The 25,846-nt window shown below is 36.5% G+C and overlaps 1 protein-coding gene across 4 annotated transcripts in view; it reads left to right on the forward strand.

Moving 5' to 3' along the window:
- The window catches only part of BANP (BTG3 associated nuclear protein), a 166,129-nt gene that overhangs the window by 53,559 nt on the left and 86,724 nt on the right, over positions 1-25,846 (forward strand). For all 4 annotated transcript variants that reach the window (XR_009959770.1, XR_009959771.1, XM_062586226.1 and 1 more), the window contains exons 7-8: positions 5,201-5,440; positions 23,071-23,238. Coding sequence is in view for 2 of the 4 variants with exons in the window: in XM_062586226.1 (XP_062442210.1) it covers positions 5,201-5,440; positions 23,071-23,238 (408 nt within the window). In the remaining 2 variants the exon portion in view is untranslated. The remainder of the gene's footprint in view (positions 1-5,200; positions 5,441-23,070; positions 23,239-25,846) is intronic.

Here is a 25,846-nt window from a genome sequence, read left to right on the forward strand (position 1 = left end):
CTCTTGTCTGCTTTTTGTTTTCTTGACACAGGTTTTCCTGATATTAAGCTTAGAGCTCCTGCATGCTGTTTCCATAGCGATGGGTGTTTGTGGAGCAGCCACAGGTTTCTTTTTCTCCCACGTGCTTGCTGAGACCCTTACGTTCTCTAATCAGAGAGGAATGGTCTCCTGTGCTGGGAGACAGAAGAAATGTACCTGTTACAGCAGGAAAAGATTTGTAAACAGCAGAGAGAAGCAAACTAGTTCTGGGTTCACTGGAATGGAGATATAAAGGCAAATTTTCTGATCTTGGTAAAAATGGTGAAGAATTAGAAATTTAGATTGGCAATGAAATGAGTTCCTGAGTGCAGAGAGCAAATCAGATAAAAATGTCACGACGTTAACACTGGAAGTAGAAATGATTGAGAGCCCCTTCTATGACATTATAGCATTTAGCATAAAGAAATGCAAGGGAGTACCTTTCCCCATAGCGCACAGTCACAGCTTAACTCCTTTCCAGAGAGTGTTCTGAATGCCAGAGTTAAAATGGGTCAGAAGGGTGATTAGGCAAATTAACGAAAGAAAAATCGAGGCTACAAAATAAAAAGGTGTATGTTTAGACTGAAGTGCAAATGAATGCTTATAGTTTGTTTTGTTTTTAAATGTGTATTTCACCATATGCTTCCTTCCCAGCACTGCACATGCTGCTTGTCTTTTGGCAGCCTTTAAGGACTAGAAGACGCTACACTGCTGTGTAGGGTTGGTTGTACAGTGCCTAGTGGAGAGCTGACTTGGTATCTGGCTGTTACGGTGTAGGTACTAAATAACCTGACTCATCTGGAAATTAAATAAAATGGATAAATAATTGTTACAGATAGCGTAAAAGGAGCTAGAGTGCTAGAGGCTTCAAATGCAGCTTTCGTCAGTGGTACCTATGTACTAAATTGTTCAGAGAAAAGAAGAATTTTCATCAGACTCCACGTGTTTCTCCTTCTCAATTGAGTTTCTTCTCTTCCATACCACTCCATTTGTTTGGAGCAGTCCTGCCTCCCTCGCAGCTGGCTCTGCACTTCTTGTTTTCACTTTTTGTTGGTGCTAGTCGCATTGTATTTACTGTACACAAAATGACAGATGTGTTGGCAGGTTGATATGAATAATGATATTTTTATGTATGATAAAGAGCGGTGTAGCTTTTGTGCCCTGATGTTGATGCACAGATGTTAGTCCCTGCCTGTGACACAGCAGAGTTGTATGCATGTGCTTAATATTAGATATGCAAGTTCTGTGTAACGCAAAGCTATGAATCTCTGCTTTTTAGGCTTGTATATGTATTTTTTGTATATATTTATGTGGCCTAAAATGTATTTGTAGGGAAGAGATGGACTAAAGGCTGTGCGTGAACATACAATAATTGGTGTCTTTTTTAGATATTATATATGAAATTATATATTTAGCAAAGATGTAGTGTGAAGCAAAACAATTATAAAGCAATATAATATTGTAGTAATGTTTCACATGCTTAATGCATTTGAAATGTCATTGTATATTATCATGAGTTGGAATTGCTGTTTTAAAAAAAATTTGTCTTCAATTTTTAAAAAGAAGAACATGATGCAAGATACGCAGGTTGGAAATAATAGGATTTAAGAGAAAAACGAAACAAAACCCAGAACACCTAGAGAACCCTCCTCCTGAAATGTGTAAAATCTAAATGAGAAATTCAGTTTGAACATTCATTAGTTATCTTTCTGAGCAGTGCCAAGACCAGGGAAGAAACATTAGTCATTTACATTAACTTAAGATTTAGCTAATTTTTTTCTGCATATAACAATAATAGTAAATATTATTTATAAATTTGAGAGGCAATCAATGTGGGGTTTTTTAAACATTGATTTCAATTTAATTTGAAGTAAGTGCTAGACTGATTTCTACACCATGTGCTATAAAATGGTAGAGCAAACTACGAAGTTGTCTTTAACTGTTGATTAAAGGGATCCTGACATCTTGAGGCAATCCTTTTTCACATTTTTGAGTGTTCTGTATCTATTCTGTGTCCTGTATGTATGTTCTAGTCAAATATTAGAGTCTTTGAATAATTTCTTAAGTAGGAGAGACTATTTTGGTGCTTCTGTTTTCATAGTACCTATTGCTTACAGAGAATCAGGGGAGGATAGAGGAAAACTGGTTATTTCAGTGAAGAAATTAAAGTAATGGTATGTTGGGCTCTTCTAAACCACCAATCTCTCAGCACCATCAGCATTTTGGTACCATTTCCAGATGTCTATCAGTTTCACAGGAAGGATTTCATTTCAAAGACTGCACCCTAATGTAGGGGAAATGAAATAACACAGCACATTCAAGCTGGTTTAGTTTGGACTGAATTGAAGAACTGTTGCAAACATTTGAGTAGAAATGTATAAAAGCCATTGGGAGTCCCATACAGCTATTTTTTCCTTAATGAATTTCGTGTTTACCTCTTTCTATTTCTGCTGCAGGATATAGAAGCAGAGGGAGTTTTCTATTGAAGTTTTTCAAGCATGGTGAAGAAACAAGAGATAAATTCATGTGAAGTGTGTGTTCATAGGTCAGAATAACAAAATAGTGTCTCTTTTTCATGCTGTTAGCAATAAAAGTAAAGTTGCATGTGGTAAAAACAGTATGTTCTGGACTTGTTGCCAGTGAAAAGCTGATTATTTTGCAAATGGAAAAAATCTCTGGTTCAGTTCATGTATGTTGATAGCATTTGCTAGACAAGAGAGCAGATGAACTGTGAATGCAAATAACTTCTGTATCTATTAGTAATTGTTTGAACTGGTAGCAGTAAAATTTTGATAGGATGTAGAATCATTTATTCAAGCTTGCTAAATTATTTTTGAAAAACTTGCACATCTATCCAGTGAAATCTTTTACTTTGCCAGCTCTGTCTTAATTTTTATAGAACAGAGAATTTATCTTTAGTAGCAGAATGTTTCTTTTTCCCAGTAATGTTAACCAGACTTGTTGTGAGGCAAGAAACAGTAGCATTCAAAACAATTTGTAATTAATATGAACCACCTTATTTTGCAGATGGCACCTGATATTGTGAGCAGAAATAGCTAGTGTGCTTTATTTACACAGTTCAGGGTAAAAAGTAAGGTACAAGTAAAAACCTGAAACAAACCATATATATATATATATATATATATATATAGATAGATAGCTATAGATATATATAGATATATATACACACACAGTCAGAACAAGGTATTAAGTTCAGATATAGAAAAAGAAGCTTGAGGTGCTAGCTGTTTATATATATATATATATAAAATATTATATGTAATAATATGTGTTATTATATATGTTTTATATACGTATAAATATATATAATATATATATTAAAAAAACAGCTAGCACCTCAAGCTTCTTTACATATATATGTCTGTGTGTGTGTAAATATAAAAACAACAACTCTCTATATATATGTGTATATATGCACTAATTTGTTTTTTCTTATACTTTACTATAGTTGATTATATGGTACATCAATATTGTAATATAAATATTGCATAATCTAACAGTCCTTCATACTGCTGTTCATTGCGGTCAATCTTCATCCGTTATATATAGTATCACTCAACCCAAAGGTCATGTCAGAAAAGTGTTCTTTACTGTTTGAGTTGCTTTTATATGTCACATTTTATTGCATACTTTTGACTTACAGTCTAGTAAAACACAAGCTGCTTAATCAAGGCCAGTACTTGAAAATACAGGTGCTGCTTACACAGAGGTCTTGTCCTATTCAATATGAAAAGTACTCATCCATCTAAACTCTGTTATTCTGTTGTGTGAACAGAATGGTTAGGAAAAACGGGAGTTTGTGACTTGGCATATACAATAAAGCTCTATCACATAGGCATTTCTTCAGTGATAAATCATATATTTGAAAGATTTCTCCCCTCCCCTGCCCCTCTTTTATTTTATAAATCATTCTGAGGGTATGTGAAACAAGCAGTAAAACTCCAGTGTGGAAGGTCTGAGTGACTCCTAAGCCAGGAGGCTTTGTGTTTTTGCTCCAGAAAGCTGGGCAAACACAGAAATCAAATGCAAATGGGCTGTGTCAGTCAACATTGAAATAGTAGACTGAACGCTGTTCTTTCCAGTTCCTATTAGCCTTATAAAGATTTGTATTGGAAATTTCATTTTATCTGGAATGAGAGTCTCATCCAAAGTCCTGTATGGCATCCTCTACTTGGTTGGTAACTGGTTTCCCTTCTGAGCTCTGTTCAAGGTTCTGGTTAGTGTTGGATCCACAGGCTTTTGGTACTGCCAACAAAGATGAGTTTCCATTGAGGGCTTAATAATTCTCATCTTAAAGTGGGTCATTTTTTTTCCCAAAGTGGGAGACTGGAGCAAAACCAAAGATTCTGGAGATACGCACACGCGTATTTATATATATGTATGTATATGTGCGTGTGTATAAAAAAAAAATATAGGCTAGATATGGTTCGGACAGCCAGTAAAATTAAAATATATCCTGCTGCTAATGATCTCATCCATGACTACAAGGGAAGGTATATTTGGGGCTGTTCCTTTGGTAAATAATGTGCTTACAGTGTATTTTAGGTTAGTGGTCAGAAAACTTAAAGCAAAGCAAGATATCGATTGGGATCTTTGGCTATGTTTTGAATGATTGTCACTGATAAAGATGTTCTTTCTGTAAGTAATCAGATAAGTTACTGCTCACCATTAATTACAGTTTCTTAAACTTATCATAATCTTGCTTAGATTCATTTTGATCTGATGCTTATGGGGGAAAATATGGTTCAGAAGCTCTGAACAGCTCTGTTGTGAATTATAGGGTTGTGCTAATGTTCAGTTTTAGAGACTGACTAAACTTGTCAAACATTAAGAACATTCTTAATAAGCAGTGCTCTTCCAGTCATTGACCTCTAGTACATGAGACTTTGAAAAGATACCTGGTTTAGAGTTAGACATCTGGACTAATTCCACGAGTTCCTCATGTAGACCATAATGCAGCTGTTAATAACATTTGGTCACTATTGATACGGCTTTGAGAAGAACTTTTTTGAGCCTACTAGTTCTAAATTTGAAAGATGCTTATGGAGGCTATGAAGAAAACTGGAAGAGTTCATGATGTCTTAAGAAATTTTAAATATAATTTGAACCTGACTGTTTCATTCTGTGCCATGATTAGAATTTCTACAATCTGTATTTTTAGAGGATTATCCCAACGGGACGTGGCTTGGAGATGAAAATAATCCTGAAATGCGGGTCCGTTGCCCCATCACCCCTGCTGACATGCTGCACATCAGCACAAATTGCCGCACAGCCGAGAAGATGGCGTTGACGTTGCTGGATTATCTCTTCCATCGGGAAATTCAGGCCATCTCCAACCTTTCAGGCCAGGGGAAGCATGGGAAGAAGCAGCTTGATCCTCTCATGATTTATGGAATTCGCTGTGAGTATATTACTGGAACTTCTGAACTTAAACTGTGTAGACAGGGCAGGAACAGCCTGCTGCTTGGGGTCTAACTATAGATGATTTAATTAAACTTTGATACTGCGAAGGACACCCCCCTTAAAAAAAATTAAACCACTGGTAATAGGCTATGTATTATATGAATAGAACCGGTGAATTGTATTGTATATGCATGGCCTGTGAGCTGTTATTCCTGTTATTCTGTCTTGGCTCCCTGACTTCATTCATGCAACACATCTTGCTATCCTAATGAGCCCTGCAATTATCTAATTTTATTCTGGACCTCGTACTGTTGTATATTGATTGCCCTCAAAAGAAATGAAATGAAAATGGGTCCCAAGCTGCTGATCTGAAGTCCATCTCTCTATCCTTGAAATATGAGTAGTTGCCTGGTGATCCCATTCTACTTCCTATCGGAACATCATTCCAACATAAATGCAGGTATACTTGTGTGCAGGTTATCCTGAATAATTCCTTTTTTACTTTGTCATAGTTTCTGTAATTATGTTTTTAAAAATAATTAAAATAATTTTATTGAAGTAGGTCTGAGGGGGGGTGGAAATTTGTTCTAAGTATGTTCTGTACATAATAATTATGATAAATAATTGTGAATAATTATGATAATTCACGGGCTTTGCTGTTTTTCTAGTATCTGTGTTTTGAAATGTTATACTACTTTAAAATGCAAGTATGCCTTTTAAAAAAAATCTTTACTTACCCTATCTATTACTTTCTTCTTTAAGGGTTTTTTATTTAGGAGTTGCTATAAGCTTTCCAATATGAATAGGAATCAGATGCCTTGCTGTCCTCTCTAATGACAAACTAAATTAATTCTGGGATGAGAAAAGTTAAAACTAGGCTCAGAAATGCATTTACTATGCTAAAATATGTCTTGCAGCAAGGTCTGATCCCATTTCAAGTGCAATGCAAGTTTTATATTTTTCTTTCTGAGAAGTACTCCCTACTTTGCAGCTCCTGCCGATTTTAAATGGGACTATTTTTGATGGGACTATTGAGCATGTGTGGCTCCAAAGGACTTAAATATATCCTCTATGGGAGTATTTAGATGCCTGCACATCCTAAAGGGAGCTGGACTCAGAACTTCTGCTGTTTTTGATGTTTGTTCTATCAGAAGTCCTTGACATCACTAGCAGCAGAGGTGGACAATTATTATATTAGAAGATCCATGTGTAAGTAGAGATACATGGCAGTAGTCCAGGAGAAAGATGTGGTCAGTTTGTGGAAAGTAAGTGCAAACAATACTGCTTCCTTTCCTTTGCAGTGGATGGAAGCCTGTTAATATGGAATGGGAACACAAAGGAGCGTGGCTGGTGTAAGACTTTTGGTATTGTGACTGTACCCATAAATTCTCTCCTGTAGTTTGCAGAAGGATATTAATGGAGGATATTTTGAATTACTGTTTAAATTCTGAGTTTACTTTTAAGCTCATGAAAACATTGAATGCGACACTTAAAATTGTGGAATTGTACTCAGCTATCTCATAATTGCAGTTAGGATACGTTTTGTAAGAATAAGGTATGTATTGTTGCTGCAGTTGCCAGACAGATGTTTTGTTAGCTTTTATTTATGAAGGAATCCTAATGGACTGGTTTTATTTAGCTCGTGCCAGATACTCACCAGAAGTACCTCCATCCTGAAATCTGAATTCAGATTTCTTTGCTGCTGTTGGCTGCAACCACACCAAGTGTAGCAAGTATCTAACTGAGAAATATTATGTTAGTTAAAATGGAACAAATAATGAAACTAAGTGGGAGTAATTTGTTATACCAAAGTATTTTGTATACATTTGCCAATTAGAAATGCCAATTAAGGCTTAGGAATGTAGCCAGACAGAGCTGATTTTGATTGGTGTTTGAGGAATCTGATATTTTGTTTTTATACTTCTGTTAGGGCACTATGTTTAAAAGTTACAGGGAAAAAAATGTGATGACTATTTGGTGGTCAGTCTGCTGTCCTTTCTTTGTGTAGAACTGAGTTGAGGAAATACAGTCCTATTGACTCACTTTCGTTTCTAGTAACTTGCTGTCTATCTCTAAAGAATTAATAGGCAAAAGTAACCCCATTCCATTTGCTATATTATCCCAATTTTTGTATCGTTACATAAGTGAAGCAGAAGTCTTCAGGTCTTTACTGCGACCAATTAAGTATATATTTTTAAGGGAGCTTATGGTCTAAGGAATTTTGATTTCCAAAACCTTTTTGTCTATCAGTCTTATCAATGTATGTGATTATTACAGGAAATACATTGTTCCTATAATGTTTTTAAAAGCCTAGATAGATTTTTGCAGAAAATTGATTTTAAAATGAAAAGTGAAAAAGCAGATAGCCTTCTCTGTCCTCCCTTGTCCCAATTTTAAAGCAAGACACTAGCAACCCTGCCCTCCATACAGTCTTAAATCTGTGTGCACAAATCAAATGACTGAGTTTATAAATGCTTGTGTAGGAAGAACAGGTTTTTGAAAATATTAAAAAAGGAAGGAACATAATCATGTGACTGAATGCTGAAGCTAGGGATTAAGTCATTTATATGTAGCATTCCGATCCTGAGGAAATTGGATTATAGAAGTGAGACTTGCAAATGGAAAGGGTTTGCTCTTCCAGCAGTGTAAGCAGCAGCATTCTGCATGACGGGTCCAGGAGGGACTGGTTTTGTGTCTTTGATGCCAGAAGCACTGTGCCAAAGGTTTCGGATCCAGGTATCTGAAACACATCTTTATTTCTCTTGCCTACTGGCTAATATGTTGCTTTTATTTGGGAGCCAACCCATAACAAACTAGGGATTGTGTATGCCTTTGGAAAACACTATGCCCCATGTGAACCTGTCCACAAGTAACTGTTTGCTTTGGGCACCTAAATATTAATGGTTATCGAGATTTGCAGTCAATACTAAGAATAAAACCCTGCAGTAACAAATAAAGAAAATTCAAGTGAACTTTACCATGAGGAGAATTTAATAGTAACAGTGCTGGTCCAGAAGTGGTGATTTCATGTAATAAGCTAGTATATTGTCACTACTAATAATTGAGTTGAAATGAAATTTGATTTCAGTAGCTTGTTTATGGATTTGCTATAATGTGAGTTAGCATATGGATAACAGCACATCTGTAATGACTCATGAGCTTCAAGGATGAAATCCTGGCCATGTTCAGTTCAGTGACAGCACTCCCACTGAGTTTGGCTGTGCCACAGTTTCATCCCTGCTATTTGACAGAGTGGTACTGAGAAGAGCCCTGCCATGCTGAATCTGCTTAGCTTTAGCAGTCCATAGGCCATCTGGTTTTTATTGGTGATGTGCTGTTCCATAAAATCTACCAAAGGCTAAGTGCAGTGCTAGTATGGGAACTAAATTATGTTGTTGTCCTAACAATGTGGTTTGCTTCTGCTCTGAGCAGTAATACCCTGATGCGTTATTTTAAACTTAAATGAGAATCTAATGTCATCAGCCTTACATTTGCCAATCATAGCTAGCAAAGCTCAAGCCAAGGTGGAAGATCTTATTTTTTTTCCCTTTTGTTTCAGATTTCTTCTTAAAGTTTTGTCAGTGGAAATATATTCCTTTATTTTTCTAGGAAAAAATAAAAGAAATCACTAACCAAATCTGTATTTAATAGAGATTATTTTGAATAATATGCAGAAGCTGTAGAAAATGGAGAGATGTATATTTATTAAAAATTCTTGATACACTGCATAAGGTTTACCACGAGAGAGAGATGAAAGTTTGTATTTGGAAGTATACATTTTCGTTTGTGGTATAAATTTGCTTGTGGGGTGGCTGTGGTATTGAGTAGTTTTTGGGCAAGAAACCAAAATGACTTAAACACAATATATGTCATTAAATAGCTCATTACTTCAGTACTAGAAAAAAAATGTAGAGATTTTCCCGTGAAATATGATATAAGAACATCAGCAGTTTTAATTTTCTTTGTGTAGCAAAAAATACAGGTTTAACTCCACTGAAGTTTTATAGCAGTATCCACAAATGAATTCAAATTCAAATTTCAAATTCAGAATTTTGCATGTTGAACAAACTTTATAAAATGAAAGGTGATTTTACCTGTGGTCTTGGAAAAATAGCATAGGAAAAAGTATTACTTCAAAATGTCTTATAACAAAAATCTGATTTTCAGCTATGTCGTAAATGATGCATTTTCTGTTTCACTTGGTGCATAACTTTTTTAAAAAATAGAATAGAAAGAAATTGATAATCAAAGTTTAATATTTTTGTTATGTGATAATATTGCTTCCAATAAAGATAGAAATATGTATTTTTCCTCTTTAGTTGAAAGAAATTTTAATACCCTGTTTGACAGAAGAGTGAAGCATAGTTATACTCTCTTCAGAGGGCAGCTCAGCTAGAATTGAGCACTGTGCTGCTTTGCAATATTCATTAACACAATACTTCTTAAGATGGAGAACCAGACCACCCACATTTGCTTAATAGGAAACATATTTGAGTCCTGCATGACTCTGTAATATATGCCAGTTTGATCGGTGTATGCATATATGCTCATTCATGCCTGTAACCCAACCAGCATGCAAGTTGGGCGAGTTTAAGCAGCTTGTAACTTGTCATATATGCTGATCGCAGTAATTCACTATCGTTTCAGCATCTCATTTGCTTTTTATGAAGATTTTGATCTTCATAGCGCTGCAGGTTGAACTGCAAGGATATCACAGTTTTGTTCCTTAAGCGTCATTCAGTTTTTAAATATTGGAGGAAGGTTAATAAATTGCATCTCATCGACAAGCCGTTAGCTCTAATATTTCTCACCACATAGCTCTAATAGTTCTCGCCACTGGGTGTGTTTTACGAGGTATTGCAGACTATTGCCATTATGTAGAAAGTTTTGTATAAAATTACAATTACTGAAAGCACGCACTACAGATACGAACCATATTTAGTCTTTTTTTGGTTTTGCATTTTTCCACTTTAAAAAGCCTTTTTTATTCGCGTAGTGCTATGCAATATACTCATTTTTTCTTTTTATCCTCTTCTCTCCTTCCTGATCTTTGTATACCTTTGCATTCTTTTTGTCTCTTCTTTTCCTATTTGTAGCTCTGGCTTTAATGTACATCTCATTTCTGCATATTTTACTGTTCACAACCTGACAGTCTGACAGTGGTTTAAAACACTAGTGTGCCTAGTTGAAACAGGTACCTGTGAGTCTCGGTCACAGCAATTGGAGACATGCATCTAGATCCTGGCTTCTCTCAGGAGAATGCTGGAGAACTTGAAGAAAAATTCAAGCTTTTTTTATTTGACATGTTGTCCTATTTATTTAATATTTTAGGCTGTATATTCAGCACTAGAAATTGCTGGATTTTTGTAGCTTAAGTCAGACTGTTGCAATTACATTGGTATTGTAGTTTTAATCCACCCCCTTTGCTGGACCCACTAATTTAAGAATCAGTCATGCTCTGGACACTCTGGAGCTTTGTTGGAGGGCAGCGGACTGGGTTAGTGGTAGGGCTCAGAATAATAATCTGTTGAGGATCCCTGATATTTGCTGTTCAACACATACTTCTGTTTCTCTGTTAGATAGGACATCAGCTAATCTTTCAAGCCATAGTAGTCCGACAAGAAGTTGTGTGGTTTATATCTTCATGAGTGAGCTAATCTTGTGGTAGCTAGAAATGCTTTCCACCAATGTTTTCTTCTCCTAGTAATAAATACCATAGACTGTAGCTGTTTGGAAATATAAATTTGTTTGAGCATGTCAGACTGAGAACTGTGGCGTTATCAGGGGCCATAATGCATTTCTTCTCAAATGCCAGGTCATGACTACGAGGTAGGACAATACTTGGTTTTACAGTGCGGAGTGTTGAACCATAAGCAGACAGTGGTTTGTGCAAATTTGCAACATCATTCATGTGGCAGATGGGAGAGCTGGATCCAGTTCTCCCAGGCTGAGTGCTATTCAAAACCTCTTCTCTAAGCCTTATCAAGTGAACCACCTCTATCTGACAATCTCAGAGAGAACTTGAGAAGAAAGGAAGGAGCATTTGCAGAAGTGTTGGGCACAAATGCTCAAGACGAGTGAGAAGCAAACAAGTTAGAGAGTTTGGCACATTCTTAAATGAAAAGAGGAGAAAGAATATTTCTGTTGCATTTTTTTCTCATTTGCGTTTTCGTTTCCAAAGAAGCTTGCCCCCCCCCCCTTTTATTTTCTTTTTTGTACAGTGCCTTCAGGAATGGCTTTAATGCAGCAATGCTGCCTTTTGCAAGCACATCTTCCTCGCAGAGCTGCAAAAGTCTGGCTTCAGTTCCAAATGGCTTCTCCTTTGTGAATCAATTAAAAGCTGCCACATGGAGGGCAGTGATAACCTCTTTTGGGGCTAGGCAAGAAGATAATAGGAGAACCCGTTGAGTTTATCTCGGCACCACAGTTCTCATAAATAGCATCAGTGCTGGCACTCGCTTACTGACTTTATATAAGCACTATAATTTAACGCTGGCTGTTTTTCTCTTCCTTCCTGGGTACTTATATACATTTCAGTTACTTTCCTGGCCAGTTACTGTTTCATAAACTGAAATAAAGAACACAATTTTGGGGAATAAAATAAATTATTGGCATGGTGTTTTCTCTCTCTTCTCACACTTCCCTTGTTGTTCTTCCATTAGTAAAAGCTATGGATTTAATTTTCCATTTGTGAACTTGAGCAACTGTTCAGCCTGTCAGTGACAATCCTGTTTGCATGCAGGTTAATCACACACGATATGCTGTCAAGCATCTCTGAGTTCATAGGCTTTGGAGAAACCTAACGCATTAGGTCACTTGGACCTTCTCTTTCCAGCCCCTGCACAATTATTCCATCCAGTCTATACTTTGCTTTAGCCAGAGTTTTTTAAAATAACATTGGTATTGTAGTTTCAGTGAGGACCTTAGTCCTCACTTCTTGAGAGGAGCTAGCAACATCCTAGTTAATCAGTGAACATAAAAGCAGTTTCTTCAGTGATTTTGAATGTTGCTTCAGGAGTGTGTAAACTCAGTTTAAATATGAAAGGGGCAGAGTGAGTAATTCCTAAGAAAGTTGTGCTCCTTGTGAGAGTTAACTGATTCAAGTATGATAACTTAGTTGAAATGAATGAGTGCTATTTTTTTCTAATGACGATCAAGAAAGTCTTGCATGGATTTTGAAAGTCTTTACATATTCTCTTATTAAGAAAACCCAAACCCTGATGTGAGGAAGAGCAGTGTTGGACTGTTTATAATTAATGTGTTGTGTGTGGTGTCCAGGGATCTTCTTTATCAATACCATGAATCTTTCCAAGCTATGAAGTTACAAGTGAAATGGAAGACTGATTGTATCTTGTTCTAATCACTGTTTTCTTTGGCCTATTTCCTCTGTGCATGGACCTTTTCCAGTGTTGTGACTGTCTGCAGGGTAGTTACTACAGTGATGGAGTAGTGTTGTCGCTGTAGGGTCTGATTCAGAAAGCTGCTGAGCTGAGCTGGTGGTTACCCAGCATCACTCAAACTCAGTCCCTGCATAAACAAGTATCCTAACTAACCTTTGGGGGACCCAGGCAGCATACATTTTCTTCACTGTTAGAGGCCTGTAAATGACAGAACTGGACTAGACTTTCATGGTGGGGTTTTGGAAGACGTAAATAGTCTAAGAAGTATTTGATCCTTGTCATTCTGGGAAGAGAAGCAGCTTGGCCACCAAACACAGACTGATCAATGCAAAAACTAATGTATGTTGATCTGGAAAATGCATTGCCCAATTCGAGGAAAGCTATGATTTCACCAAATCTCGTAAATGGAATTCCAGAAAGTTGCATAGCTTTTTTTTGTCCTGGCTTCAAACTTTCTTTTCTTCATTTTGCAAGGGTTAAAAGAAAAAAAAATGGAGCGAGGAGATGCCTCAAGCTGACTGCAAGTAAAATGTAAATAAATTCCCGCAGTGTTCAGGTTTCTGTCATGCCAGTCCTTTCCAAACCCACGAGCTCCTTCGGAAGGGGAGAAATTTTCGTTGTTGATTCATAAGCGAGTTTTTCTTGGCGGCACGTGTGGTGGTGTTTGCCATCCAGATGGGATGCGGAGGCACTGTGGTGAGGGCTTATGTAACAGGATGTCTTGGAAAGGGGGGAGTTTAAAGTGACATCCTGCGTTTTTCCATCAGCTCTGCTGCAGGTTTTGTCAGATTAAATTGTGCTGCTGTCTAGAAGAGAAACATAGCTGTTAAATTCATTTCTCTTCAAAGTTTTGGGTATCAAAAACGGCCCAATGTGTGATTTTTGGCAGCAGCTCCTTAAAATCAGAAGCATTTCCATCAAGCATTATTGTTTCAATTTAGGTAATTCCATTTATTTTGAGCATCAGGCTTTGATTTCAAGCATTAAGTCAACCCCTTGGCAATAAACGCATCATATATTTAGATACATTTCGTTCTAAGAGAGTGACATCTGATAAACCTTGTGGAACGGTTTCTCCCGAGAGAGCGAGTGAAAGAAGCAGTAAGATCTTTACTTGCTCAGGCTGATCATAAATGAATTCTCTGATGTTTCTAATGTGCAAAACAAGAAGGTAGGCTTAATTAAAGAATTAAAAGTACTGTCTATGTGCATTTTTATTATGCAGAAAGACGGTAATGGTTATCATGGGAACGTTAGAACTTTTATTTAGGAGTTTATTTGTGGCAGGGTAAGTCAGACAAGCTTTTGGAGTCTTTTAGGTCCTAATCTTTTGAAAAGCCATTTCAAATGAAAACACTTGGGTAGTTTATATGGAATGCTGCCATTGCAACTTCTAGCTGTTTAGCTATAGATATATAAAGTATGCAATTTTGCTTTCATACTGGGATCCAACATTGCATGAATATATACATATATATGTATATATATTTTGTGAGGAAATGAAGTATAGATCTTTTGTCTTTTTTTGGAGGCATCTTGTTCTGTTTGCTATGTCTTTTTGGATTTGCAAGATGTTTTTCAGAGCAAAGAATGCATTATGTTTAAAAATGGGGGGGGGGAACCTCTGTCAGAAGTAAGTTGTTATTTATCTATTATCATCCAAGTGAGGTACCTTTCATGTTAATTGGGAGCAGTAGCAAGGCTGTAGGAGATAACGAAGTTCCCAAGTCTTCTCTCTTTTCAGACTATATAACCTCGAGTTTGGTTTGGAATTGTTTTCTTGCGAGGTTGATTGATTTGTTTAATGAGTTTGAAACACTTCATATTCTTGATAATTATATGCTGGTTATTAAGTGGTTACGTATATCCAGCTGTTGGTATTCTGCCACCATCAGGGGAATATGATCAAAAGATCTCCAGGGGAATGGTTTAAAGCTGCTACTGTAACATGCCACATGGAAATCTCTTCAATCAAAGTGTGCAACCATGAACATCAAAAATATTCTATTTGAGTAGTGATTAATTCTTCTACTGGTATTTCATAGCGTATCTCTAGTTCTACAGTTCTGCTAACCTTTTGTAGCACTTGGCACGTCCTGCAAGGGAGTCAGAGATTGAGCAAACATACACATACATGGATAAAAATGCTGTCATTTCTTGCCAACATCATAAATTTGACACTCCGCTAGATGGCATTATTTGCATACTTACTGGTTCTCTAAGAAGGAGTCAAACCAGGTTCTATTATTGATTGCATAAATGAAAATAGACCACTTGGTTTTCAAGAAAAGTGGTAAAATGTGCCCAGACGTAGGAGCTCTTCTGTTTTAAAAAGGATACAACTGAGGGATTTTGGAGATCCTAAATGCTATTTAATTTTATTTTGTTTTTGAAAATTCTGGCAAGGTCGTGTAACCTGCATAAATTCTTTCAACTATAAATCAAGACTGTTAATAATAAATTATAATTTTGTATTTTTACTGGCTCTACGGTTAATTCTGGCAAATATTCTAAATAAGTATTAGTGAAATAAATATGCTAACAAATTTTAATTAATAAACATTAAAAGGTAAGTATTCTGACACATGGAAATTAGTAGATAACTTTTATGCTTAACTTCCCTCCCCCCCCCCATTGGCTACTGTTTCTGGCTGCTTTCATATATTAATAGGACTTGTGTGAGAATCTTGCAGCAGCAGCATTTTGGACTCTAAGTTGCTTTTTTGAGGAACAGCATGAAATCCGAGTCAGATCTACATATAAGTATCAAGATGCTTCCTTTAAGATGTAAGATGCTTCCTTTTCTCATGTAAGAGTTTTGTTTCAAAATGCTTTAAAATCTTTTAAAATATAAGCCATCCTAACTGTGTTTTACAGAGGGCAAGAACAGAGAAAGAGAAACCCCCTGCCTTTCTTTTTGGGTTATACTGTTTTCTATAACTTATTATTATTATGCTTGCGTTTGAGACCAAATATTTTACCTGAGGCAGAAAGACTTCTACCAATAACTTAAATGATCTCTTGCAGAACGCTGGTATGCTGGTATGGTGGAAATTCAGCACCTCCAAAAAAAAAAAAGAAAGAAAAGAAAAAAAAGAAACAGAAAAGAAAAGAAGGGGGGGTCACAGCTTTCTGTTTACATTCAGCAGATTGCAGGATTTGCAGCTTCAGACTGACAAAGAAAATTGTAATGAATGAAATAGTGAATGATTCACTATCACTTATTTTTCTTAGTTGAGGCAAGAGTGTATGTGCAAATATGTCTTGTGCTGTTTGGTGGATTTAAAAAAAATGATTTCTGAAATGTCATCTTGATGTAATAGCATAATTTGACATTATTCATGAAAACTTACATGTCTGATCTTCTAAAAGATTTTGTATTTTAGTTGCATAGCATTGTAATTAACTTTTTGTGACTAGTTACTCGTTGTAGTTTAATGTTTCATCTAGCTTTTTTATTGCTGGTACATTAAAATGCACCCTTTTGATCCCAGAAAGTGTTCCTACCAGCTAAGTATTTAATCTGTTAAATATTTAATTAAATATTTAATAAGTTAAATTAATTTAACTTGACTTAGTTTTGGGAGCTGAGATGAGAAAACATGGTTTCAAATATATATTTTTTTGGAAATAGCTAAAATATGCTATTTCTATGTATATTAGGAGACTTTCATTATGAAAGGTAAGTGATGAGTAACAGGTTGCTACCTCAACCCTCCTGTGGTTGAACTTGAGGGATTGTGTAGTAGCCATAGGGTTTGGAGCAGACTGTGTTGGTGGGTTTTTGGTGAGTGGGAATGGGACACTGTTAGACTGACAGTTCTGTCTATGAGACTTTAGGGCTATAGCCCCATTTGTATTCAATTTACCTTGTTAAAAGAGATAGAAATGTAATATTTGGAGTTTGATTCCTTAATGGGCTAGCCTAACCTCTGCATCATGATGACATCTGTAAGTCAGCAGGATTATGCTGAGCAATATACTCCTGGAAAGATCACACTTTTCTGTGTCCCTGTGTAGTTAGTCGCTATTCCACAAATCGTTTAATGACGTGCTTGCATTAAAGTCCACTGACTACACTGAGATTTTTCATGTCTGGAGTGTTTACTGCAAGCTTGCTTGCTTTTTGACTCGCGTCCTTAATGATATTTGTGAATTTATTTCTGAATTTCCTTCCTGTCTTGTCACGCTAGATACCATTTTCTTACTGCAGGGAAATTTCTGAGTATTTGTTGTAAATCAGTTATTGTAAAGTTAGCAATTCTCTGCTTTCTCATACCTAAAATAAGACTCCTTATTTGTTCTCTGGTATAAAGTTGAGGTCTTATTGTGCAGTAAAATGGAAGGGGATTTGATTAACATATAATTTTTAAGTTATGTATTATTACAAATTAGTTCAACTGTTGCATAAAATTATCTGTTTTCCATGGAATTTTATTTGCAGAATTCTCCTAAGTAATATCTGCTGTACCCAGGAAAGCAATGCATTTCTCCTGAAGTTGACAATTAGAATTTTCTTGAAAAAGTGCAAATTTCTTGAGCATTTGTAATGTTTGATTTTTACTGTGCTACAGTGTAAACTGTGGTTACTGACACAGCAACCCCTAAATGCTGCTGGTATTGTAGAGTGGGCACACTGCAGTCTCTAATACGCTCTGAATTTATAGGTGTTTGAAAGGCCTAATAGTTAAGCAACGGAACTGTAGGAATAAAATGGAAATGGAGGAATTGTTTGGTAGCTGTATTTTCCTTCCCTCCTCCCTCTCTCCCCAGCTCTAAGAGCATCCCGTGGGGCATCCCCCATCTCTTTTTGCCTGCTCTTTAGCCTGGGAACGGTAACACCGTTACGGAAGGCGACTGTCGGCGCGACACGCGTGACGCTGGGAACGCTGCCCAAGTGCTGCCAGCTCACCAAGCATGCCGGGCAAGAGCACGGGGACCCCGCTCGCCCCCCGCCTGCTTCCCTCGCCCGGCCTGCAGCGCTTCTGATTTATGGGGGGAGGAGGGGGGAGCTGGCCTCCCAGCTGCACGCGTGATATTAGAGACCTGCCCCCCGCCCCAAACTGTCAAATGAGTAAACATTTGCTCTTTTAAAATTGCTTCAATATGCTCAATGCATGACCATAATTACATTTGAAAAACTGAAGCCTGAAGGCAAGAGATCAACTTCAGAGGTGCTTAATTTTTCTCCGTTGTACAAATATTTAGTACAGCAGATTTTGTTGTCATACGTTATTAGTTTAATAAAAGGAACTCCAAATGTATGACCCTTATGTAAAAAAATGTGTTTTGTTAGCCAAAACCCCAAATAATCACCCCTTTTCATGATTTTGTGCAGGCACAATGTGAAGCTCTTGTTTTTTCATAATATCCATGGTATTGTTGTGAGTTTAAAAAATTCCCTTTAGATTTTGAATTAGGAATATGATGTCCTCTTGCTTTCTCTTCAAAACTTTAAAATAATGTTGAATTTGAAAATAGAACACTTAACTAAATCTTTGTGTTGCATGTCAGTCTCAATATATATTTTATATGCGTCTATTAAATTCTCTGGGGTAACATGTTTTCTAATCTTTTAAAACATAACAATAACAAAAAGAAAGTCTGTGCCGTCTAAGAATAAAGGGCAGCAAAGGGAATTCTGCCAAGTCTATGAAAATAATGATGATTTACATTTTAATTTTCTGAAGAAATCCTATATTCATGATAAATGGGAATCATCACAGTCTAGCAGTATCTAAGGTCACTCCAATATCAATACATTAAAAATGTAAGCTGTTTGTATGAAGTTTGTTTCTGAATGTTATATCAAGACAGAAATTTTCATGTCTGGTTTTGTAACTACAAATGTCTTCTCATCCTCCTCAGTTTGGTCTTAATTAGATTTCTTTGTAACTTTGTGTTTTTGGTGGATTGCTCTGTCTGCTGACAGATTTCTGACCTTTAAAGAAAGAGAGAATTACTTTCCCGTGAACGTTGTTTTCATGGGCTTTTTTTGTTAGCTCTGTTTTTTAAAAAACAAACCATCATCTTCTGTACATCACGCATTAGAAGTCCCAAGAGTTTGGGAGTATATAGCTGTTTCAGACATCATTGCTGATGATCTATGCATGCGTATCAAGCCATCTTCTCTGTCTTTCCAAGCTCAGCTGTTTTCTTTGAACCACAAAAAGAAGGTGCACAAGAAGCATCTGAGATCTTATTGTGTCATTGTTCAGCTTAGTTTTAGATGAGCTTTGGCAAAAAGATAGCCAGAACTATTAGAACTGTGTTTCTAATCTAGGGTTTAGCGTGCAAAAGTTAGTAAGAGACACCTGTTGGTTTTTAAAGATGATTTAATTTATTGGATGCACATATGCCTTTTTCCTAAGCTATTGCATGATAAGATTTGACTATTGGTTCTTGCCTTTTTCTGCAAAAAAGGGTTGCAAACCAAGGATCAATGATATTCTCTGTGTACGCTTCAGAATACTCGCTGTCTCTATGAATTCTTCGTGCAGACATCTTTGTCTCCCAAGCTGCTGCTGGTATATATCTGGTTCGTGGAAAACACTCAAGCTTTTGCTATTTATTAAATAACTGAGCTATTTTAATTCTCTAGTGTATTTTTCATAAAATCTTTGTTTAGGAAGTGAGGTTCCCAAAGAAAGCAAATGTTGGACCCTTAATGTTTAAAAACAAGCACATCCTTTGTTTTGAGTATTACCAGCAGCCATCCATTGTCCTAGATAAAGGACTTCTAAAAACACATTTAGCCATTATTAGATGATCTAAATTCTTTACTTCACTGTTCTTGTGTAAATGCATCTATCTTCCAAAACACTTTGTCTTTTTGCCAAAGTGCTGAATTATATTACTGGATGTATTTTAATGTGTTTTTAAAAGGGCTGTTATGTGGCTCATAGATACTCTGCTGCTTATATATTGTAATGCTTTGTGCTGCTTTTGACAAAAAAAAAAAATCTGGAAAAAGTTGAATCTGTTTACACTGAAGTGTTTCAGTCTTGTCTTCTTTAGTGTGGACTTCCCCAAGTCTTACTTGCTATGTTGTGCTTTCTTCTTCCTTTTCTAGCTTTTTTTTTTTTTTTTTCTGTTTGACACATTCAGAATGAAACTCTTAGCTGAAAGCTCTCCTGCATGTAATCATTTATTGGTAAAGACTGGAATGTCAGCACTCTGATTTTCTGATATTGTTTGTACGCATTTTCAGTGTGCATCTTTACCACATGTAAATCATCTCTCTAAGACTGTTATAGTGAACCTTTTCTCAGAATACTGCCATGTAGTTAGTATTAGATTTTTGTTTGGTCATCAATGGACTGTTATCAAATGTGGCTGCTGTAGATCTTTTAATAGAATAACATTTTAAGTCATAGTACCAGCTATTTAGTTTCATACACCTGAAATTCATTTAACCTTTGCATCAGCTATCTTTGTAGTTAAGGGCTAATTTTTCGTGCCTAATTTGCTTGTTGCAGTTGAGTATGCAGCTACGGTAGAAATCTGTGCAAGCAGCAGATGTTTTCTGTAACAATTTTATACCTTCGACCACTGCAACAGCTAAGTAGGAAGCCCATGAAAATGGGAAAGAAGCATACGTGCCTGGCTTTGAAAAGCTCTGCCTGGGGTCTGAGCTCTCTCTAGATTGAAACTCGCTTCTCCAACTCTACTCTGTTTAGCTTGTTCCTCTGTTTTTTGTGCTTTCCTCTGTAGTCTTGTTCTCTCCATAAAGGTGATGATCGATCTCTCTAGTATTTCATGGCTGTTCCTTGTTGCTGATTGAAAGATTGCTTTTGTGACCTATAGTAGAAGGCTGCCTTTCTCTGTCTTTCCTCAACAGAGCAATTTCTAGGGCGTGTTGTTACAGCTCTGGCATCTGTCATCTTCCTCATGTGCTCTTGTCCTGCCGGTCTTGGCCCTCCTAGCATGACCAGCTCACTGCCACTGAGACTACCTTGTCTCATATCCCTTACTGCTTTTGATTTCTGTTTGAATCGAGCAACATCCCGGAATAGCCCATGAATTACAGTGTAACATTTAAAATTGTTTCTGCAAGAGTTTTCTGTGACCTGCAACTAATTCCATTGCTTTTTTTAGTGAGCATCAAACAACATGAAAGTCATTAAAATATATTTATGAATGAAATATGGACATTTGTTCAAACAACCACAGAGCGTATGACAGTGTGTTTTATGTAGGGCTATACAAGGATTGTGTATGTACTGATAGCTGAAGTCATATGAAGAGTTAAAACACAACTCTTTATATTGGACATTACTGCAAACATTTATAAACCCATTTCTCTGTTTACTGTATATTATTTTTTAAAGCAGAAGATTACGTTCAGAGATGTGGTCTCAGTATTTTCAGTACAGCTTTCATTTTGCTGACACCTATGGAAAGGAAACTGTTACACAGCAGCAGATAATTTCAGTCAATTTTCTTCCTCCCCTCCTCCTCTCCCCCACTTTTTGGAATCATAATATAGTTGTAAAGCAATCTCTAAATAACATGCTTGCTGTCTTTGATGCCAGGACTTTCTTCCAAAATGCTCTCTGCTTTATTTCAAACTGCTCTTTGAACAATGATACAATAAAATAGAGCATCAGAAAATAGATATAATGTTAGATGATGATGGCTTGAGAAATACAGTACTCCACTTGAGTATGTTAAAACAGTAATATCCCAATTTCAGATTCTGAGAACTCCCAGCTCATTTACAGTACAATGGAGAGAACAAAACTCTGAGTTTGTGCAAAGCTAGCATTGTGCTTCTCTAGGCTTCAAATCAATGGTCTTGACATACATGATCAGACCTTATTCAATTCATAGGACTATAAACAGTTTAAGCTTGTGTTTAAATATTCATCAGGATCCTATTTGAAGGTGAGATAATAGATCCAGTAGGTTGAAAAGATGATTTTATCCAGGAGAGTGGAGGGTACTGAGAAAAACTGATTCCTAAAGGCATAGAAGAACCTTAATAGAGCCTTCAAGCAGTCATAAAGTCCAATTGATTAGATGCAGATATTACAACTTTAGATTGATTTTTAACTGCACTACTATGATGCACTACTATGAATCCACATAATTCTGAAAATTTTTAAGTCAGGAAGTTTTAAAGAATAGTAAATGTTCAGATAGTTTTATTTTCCTTCAAGGTTTCTGAACCTTTTGATTTACTTTTCCAAGCATTTCTTTCTGCACCCAGGAAGAGTATAGATTTCTCTTAACATAAAATCAAATTCCCTCAGCTTTTGATGCTTCAAGCAAAATATAAACTATTGTAGGTAATGCTTACAATAAAATAGTAAGAATCCGTAATAGTGTAAGGAGAGCCTTGAAAAAGCTGACAACGCACAACACATTTCCTTCCCAATTTTTTAACTCTCTCTTCAGATGTTGAAACTGATACTTTTCTTGCATTTTTTCTCATACCCGAGACACACTTTTGATTGCTTCTGTTTCTTGTGTAGCTAGGTCTCTGCTTTGGTTACAAAGGTTGCACATGATAATGAACCTAATTTGAGTTGACAGCAAGACTTGACCTGTATAAGGTTTGCTATAAAATAATCAAGTAGTTCAGCTTGCAAGTCAACGTTGTTTTTATGTAATCAGTTCGGCAACTTAGCACAGACTATTCATATAAGTGTTTAAAAGTACAGAGTGTGACTCAGATGACTTGACTTACTACTAGCAGTAACGTTTTTAGATTTTATTGGATCTTGATGAATCTTCAAGTGAGCTTTAAAGGAGATTGCCCATTTTATATGGAGCTTTAGTCTGGCTTCTTACTCATCAGATTTATACACATTGTGTCACTATTAATGATAATTGCAGTTTCATGTAGTTTTGACTTGGAAATGCTGGATCTTTCTGTTTCTCACTGTTGCATATCTTGAATGTAATAGTGCAATTTTCATGGACAGAAGTATTGATTGAGAAACTTTGTAGACTGGTGACATTTTTAAATACACAGCATGTGTGTGGATATGTATGATTACTTAGTTCTGGAAACAGCTGTTAAAATCACAGCACTGTATAGCTTTGGCATTTTTCTTAATGTCATAATATTCCTTTAGGGCATTTTGGCATGATGGGAAGCCCTAAAATTTTCAGAGTTGCTTTGTTCTCTTTGAGTGTGTGACAGTGTGGATTGTTTATATTTTTTCATGAAAATACAGATTTATGCTGGGTTCTATCCCTTTGTGTTTCTTTCTTATTATAGGTCACCTATTTTATAAATTTGGAATCACAGAATCCGACTGGTATCGGATCAAGCAAAGCATAGACTCCAAATGCCGAACAGCTTGGAGACGGAAGCAGCGAGGCCAGAGTCTTGCAGTGAAAAGCTTTTCGAGGCGAACACCTTCTTCGTCATCTTACAGTGGTTCAGGTAAAAAAAATAAAAACCACAACAAGAGGCAAACCAAACAAGTGGAAACTACAGTAATAATCTCGTTTGTTTTTAATATACCTGAAAATGACTTTGCTCTTAAACTATACTTAAAACAGGTGCATGAGGACCCCACAGATTTATTATCTTTATAAAACAAGAATATAAATGGAAAAATTGTCATTTTTTTCAACTGAAATTTTGGAATGTTTTTATATTACTGCCGCGTTTTTTGATGTAACATTGATTACTGGTAAAGAGGCATCTCCCCTTATTACAATATGGGTGTGTATCTGTAATACAGCTTGAGGAGTCACTGCAGCATTCACTTACTAAGTGAAGTCAACCACTTGCGGTTAAATCTTAACACTGGGGCTTCAGCGCAAGCCAGCTGTGTACTGGTACATGCAGACTCCCTGGTGGGCTCATGGGGCCCATAGCTGTAGTAGATCCTTTGTAGAATATAGTACTGGTATGTCTGCAAATCACAGTCACACCCTTGGTTGCAGTGCATTGGCGAACCTAGAAAGGAAGCGAGGGATGTGTGTTTCTTACGTGAGGAGCAATGGGAGAAAGGGACTAAAACAGTAGTAAAATACAGACTTGTTCAGGAATGAACGTGTAGCACATTTCAGTGCATGAGAGAGATTGGCTTTATTCATTAGTATGTTGTCTGAACAATGACTTCCAAATGAAAAAATTTGGCAAATGCAGCTTTTTGCTATTGTATGTTTTTTTTTAACCAGGTTAAATTTTTTGTGTAGACAGTCATAATATTTATCTGTAACTGATGTTCATAAGTGAACAGTAAGTGATATTCACACCTGAACGTCAAGAGTCAAGAAATATTTCTTGATGTGTTCACACCATGCAGCAGGACATGCTAAATTTTCTTCACAAGGTAGTTTCCTCTAAAGAAATGCACACATCCTTAAAAATGTTGTGGGTAATTCTATGTTTCCATATAGGTATATAGGCATGAATAATAATAACAACAAATGAAAAATACTGACCCAAGAAGTGTTCTCATAGGACACTTCTGGCTCATACTTTTAATATAAAGCAGTGCTATGGGACATTTGTACATTGTATATTAAAAACAGTGTTTTGGAAGTAAGCCCAAAGAAGAGGAAGTAAGTTTATTTGCCTGCATAAAATTTTTGGTTGCATGTTAACACTAACCACTGTATCTCATGCACAGAATGCCAAAATCTGCTTTCAATGGAAAGTTTTATGTGCTGGAACTGGGAATCATATCCAAAATTCTCAAATTAAAACAACTAATCAACATAATGATAACCATAAGCCATAAATAGTGATTCAGTCTCTTAGCAATCAGTATTTTAGACTAAAAATGCAATAATAAGTGCAGTTATAATCCTGTGTTCTTTAGGCCATACTCATTTACTGGTGTTGAGATATATTATTAAAAATTATTAATCTTTAATCTCCTGATTCAGAGAGGTGGAGAGACCAGTTGTAGAGACAGAAAACACAGATTCAGGCTCAGTGCATTCTTGTCTTCAGAAGGCCATAAGGCCTTCTTTTAAGGCCATAAGACTTTCTTTTTTTTTTTCCTGAAAATTCCTGGTTTTGCATTGTAGTTTGATCCCAATTCCACCTACCTGATTTGTGAGTAGTTGTTCCATAGGTGCAAAAACACCTGAGACTGTCGGATCAGGTGAGAGTAGTGTGGTACAGAGACGCATGAGATGTCTCTGCAAGAGCCAACTTGTTTTTTTCAGGCTCTGAGCCCAGGCTAACTCATTGTGCTGCAGCTGAGCTGGCCGCCTTTGGTACGTCAGCCTTCTGGACTTACCGTAGAGCATTCGTGCTCTGTGGGTCTCCCAGTATAGAGGCTGTCTCAGCTCCCAAGTCCCCCAGATAGTAAAGAGTTCAGTAAAGGTCCTTTTAAAGATGTCTTTAGTCCTCAATATGATAAAAGTCAACTGAGGCAATTTGGCATGTCATTGCGTGCAGGCAAAAGAGAGTACCAGCAATAGTGTTAATAGCTGCCTTTGAGCAGACAAAAATATCCCATCATTCAAAGTTTTTGTTAATTTTCTTTAAAATATTGCTCTTGGAATGTTACTAACATCAATTTCTGGGAGGGCTTAAAGATAATAAATGAATTTACTACAGTTATACCCAGGAATGGTACAATGCTGTTTAAGAGAAACAAACAAAAAAAGGAGAATCAGGTGGTCTTTTGAAAAAAACTACTTTGCATTCCGGAAACAGCTGTGAGTGATATTTCACCTGAAGAAAGAGGAGGAGGTTTGAGGAAAGCAGTAGAGTGGGATGAGAGGCTGAATGAAAGACTGTATAGGGAAAAGAAAGAGAGGTAAACATTAAAGGAAAAAGTGTGGATTCAAGCGCTGTTTAGAAAGGCAACTTTTTCATGACAGGGCTGTAATTCCATCCCTGAGTTCAGGTAACCTCGTGAACCACTCAGACTTTGCTTTTGTGGTTTGACATATCTGGAACCCCTCAATGGAATTACAGCATCATAATTCACAGGCATCTGTAACTTATTATATAAGCTGCATAGTGGATATAGCAAAACTCCTGCTGCCAGCTAGCAGGAAAAAGAAGTAATATTTCGCAG

This window comes from Rhea pennata, chromosome 13, assembly GCF_028389875.1.
Source record: "Rhea pennata isolate bPtePen1 chromosome 13, bPtePen1.pri, whole genome shotgun sequence".
NCBI classification, from domain to species: domain Eukaryota; kingdom Metazoa; phylum Chordata; class Aves; order Rheiformes; family Rheidae; genus Rhea; species Rhea pennata.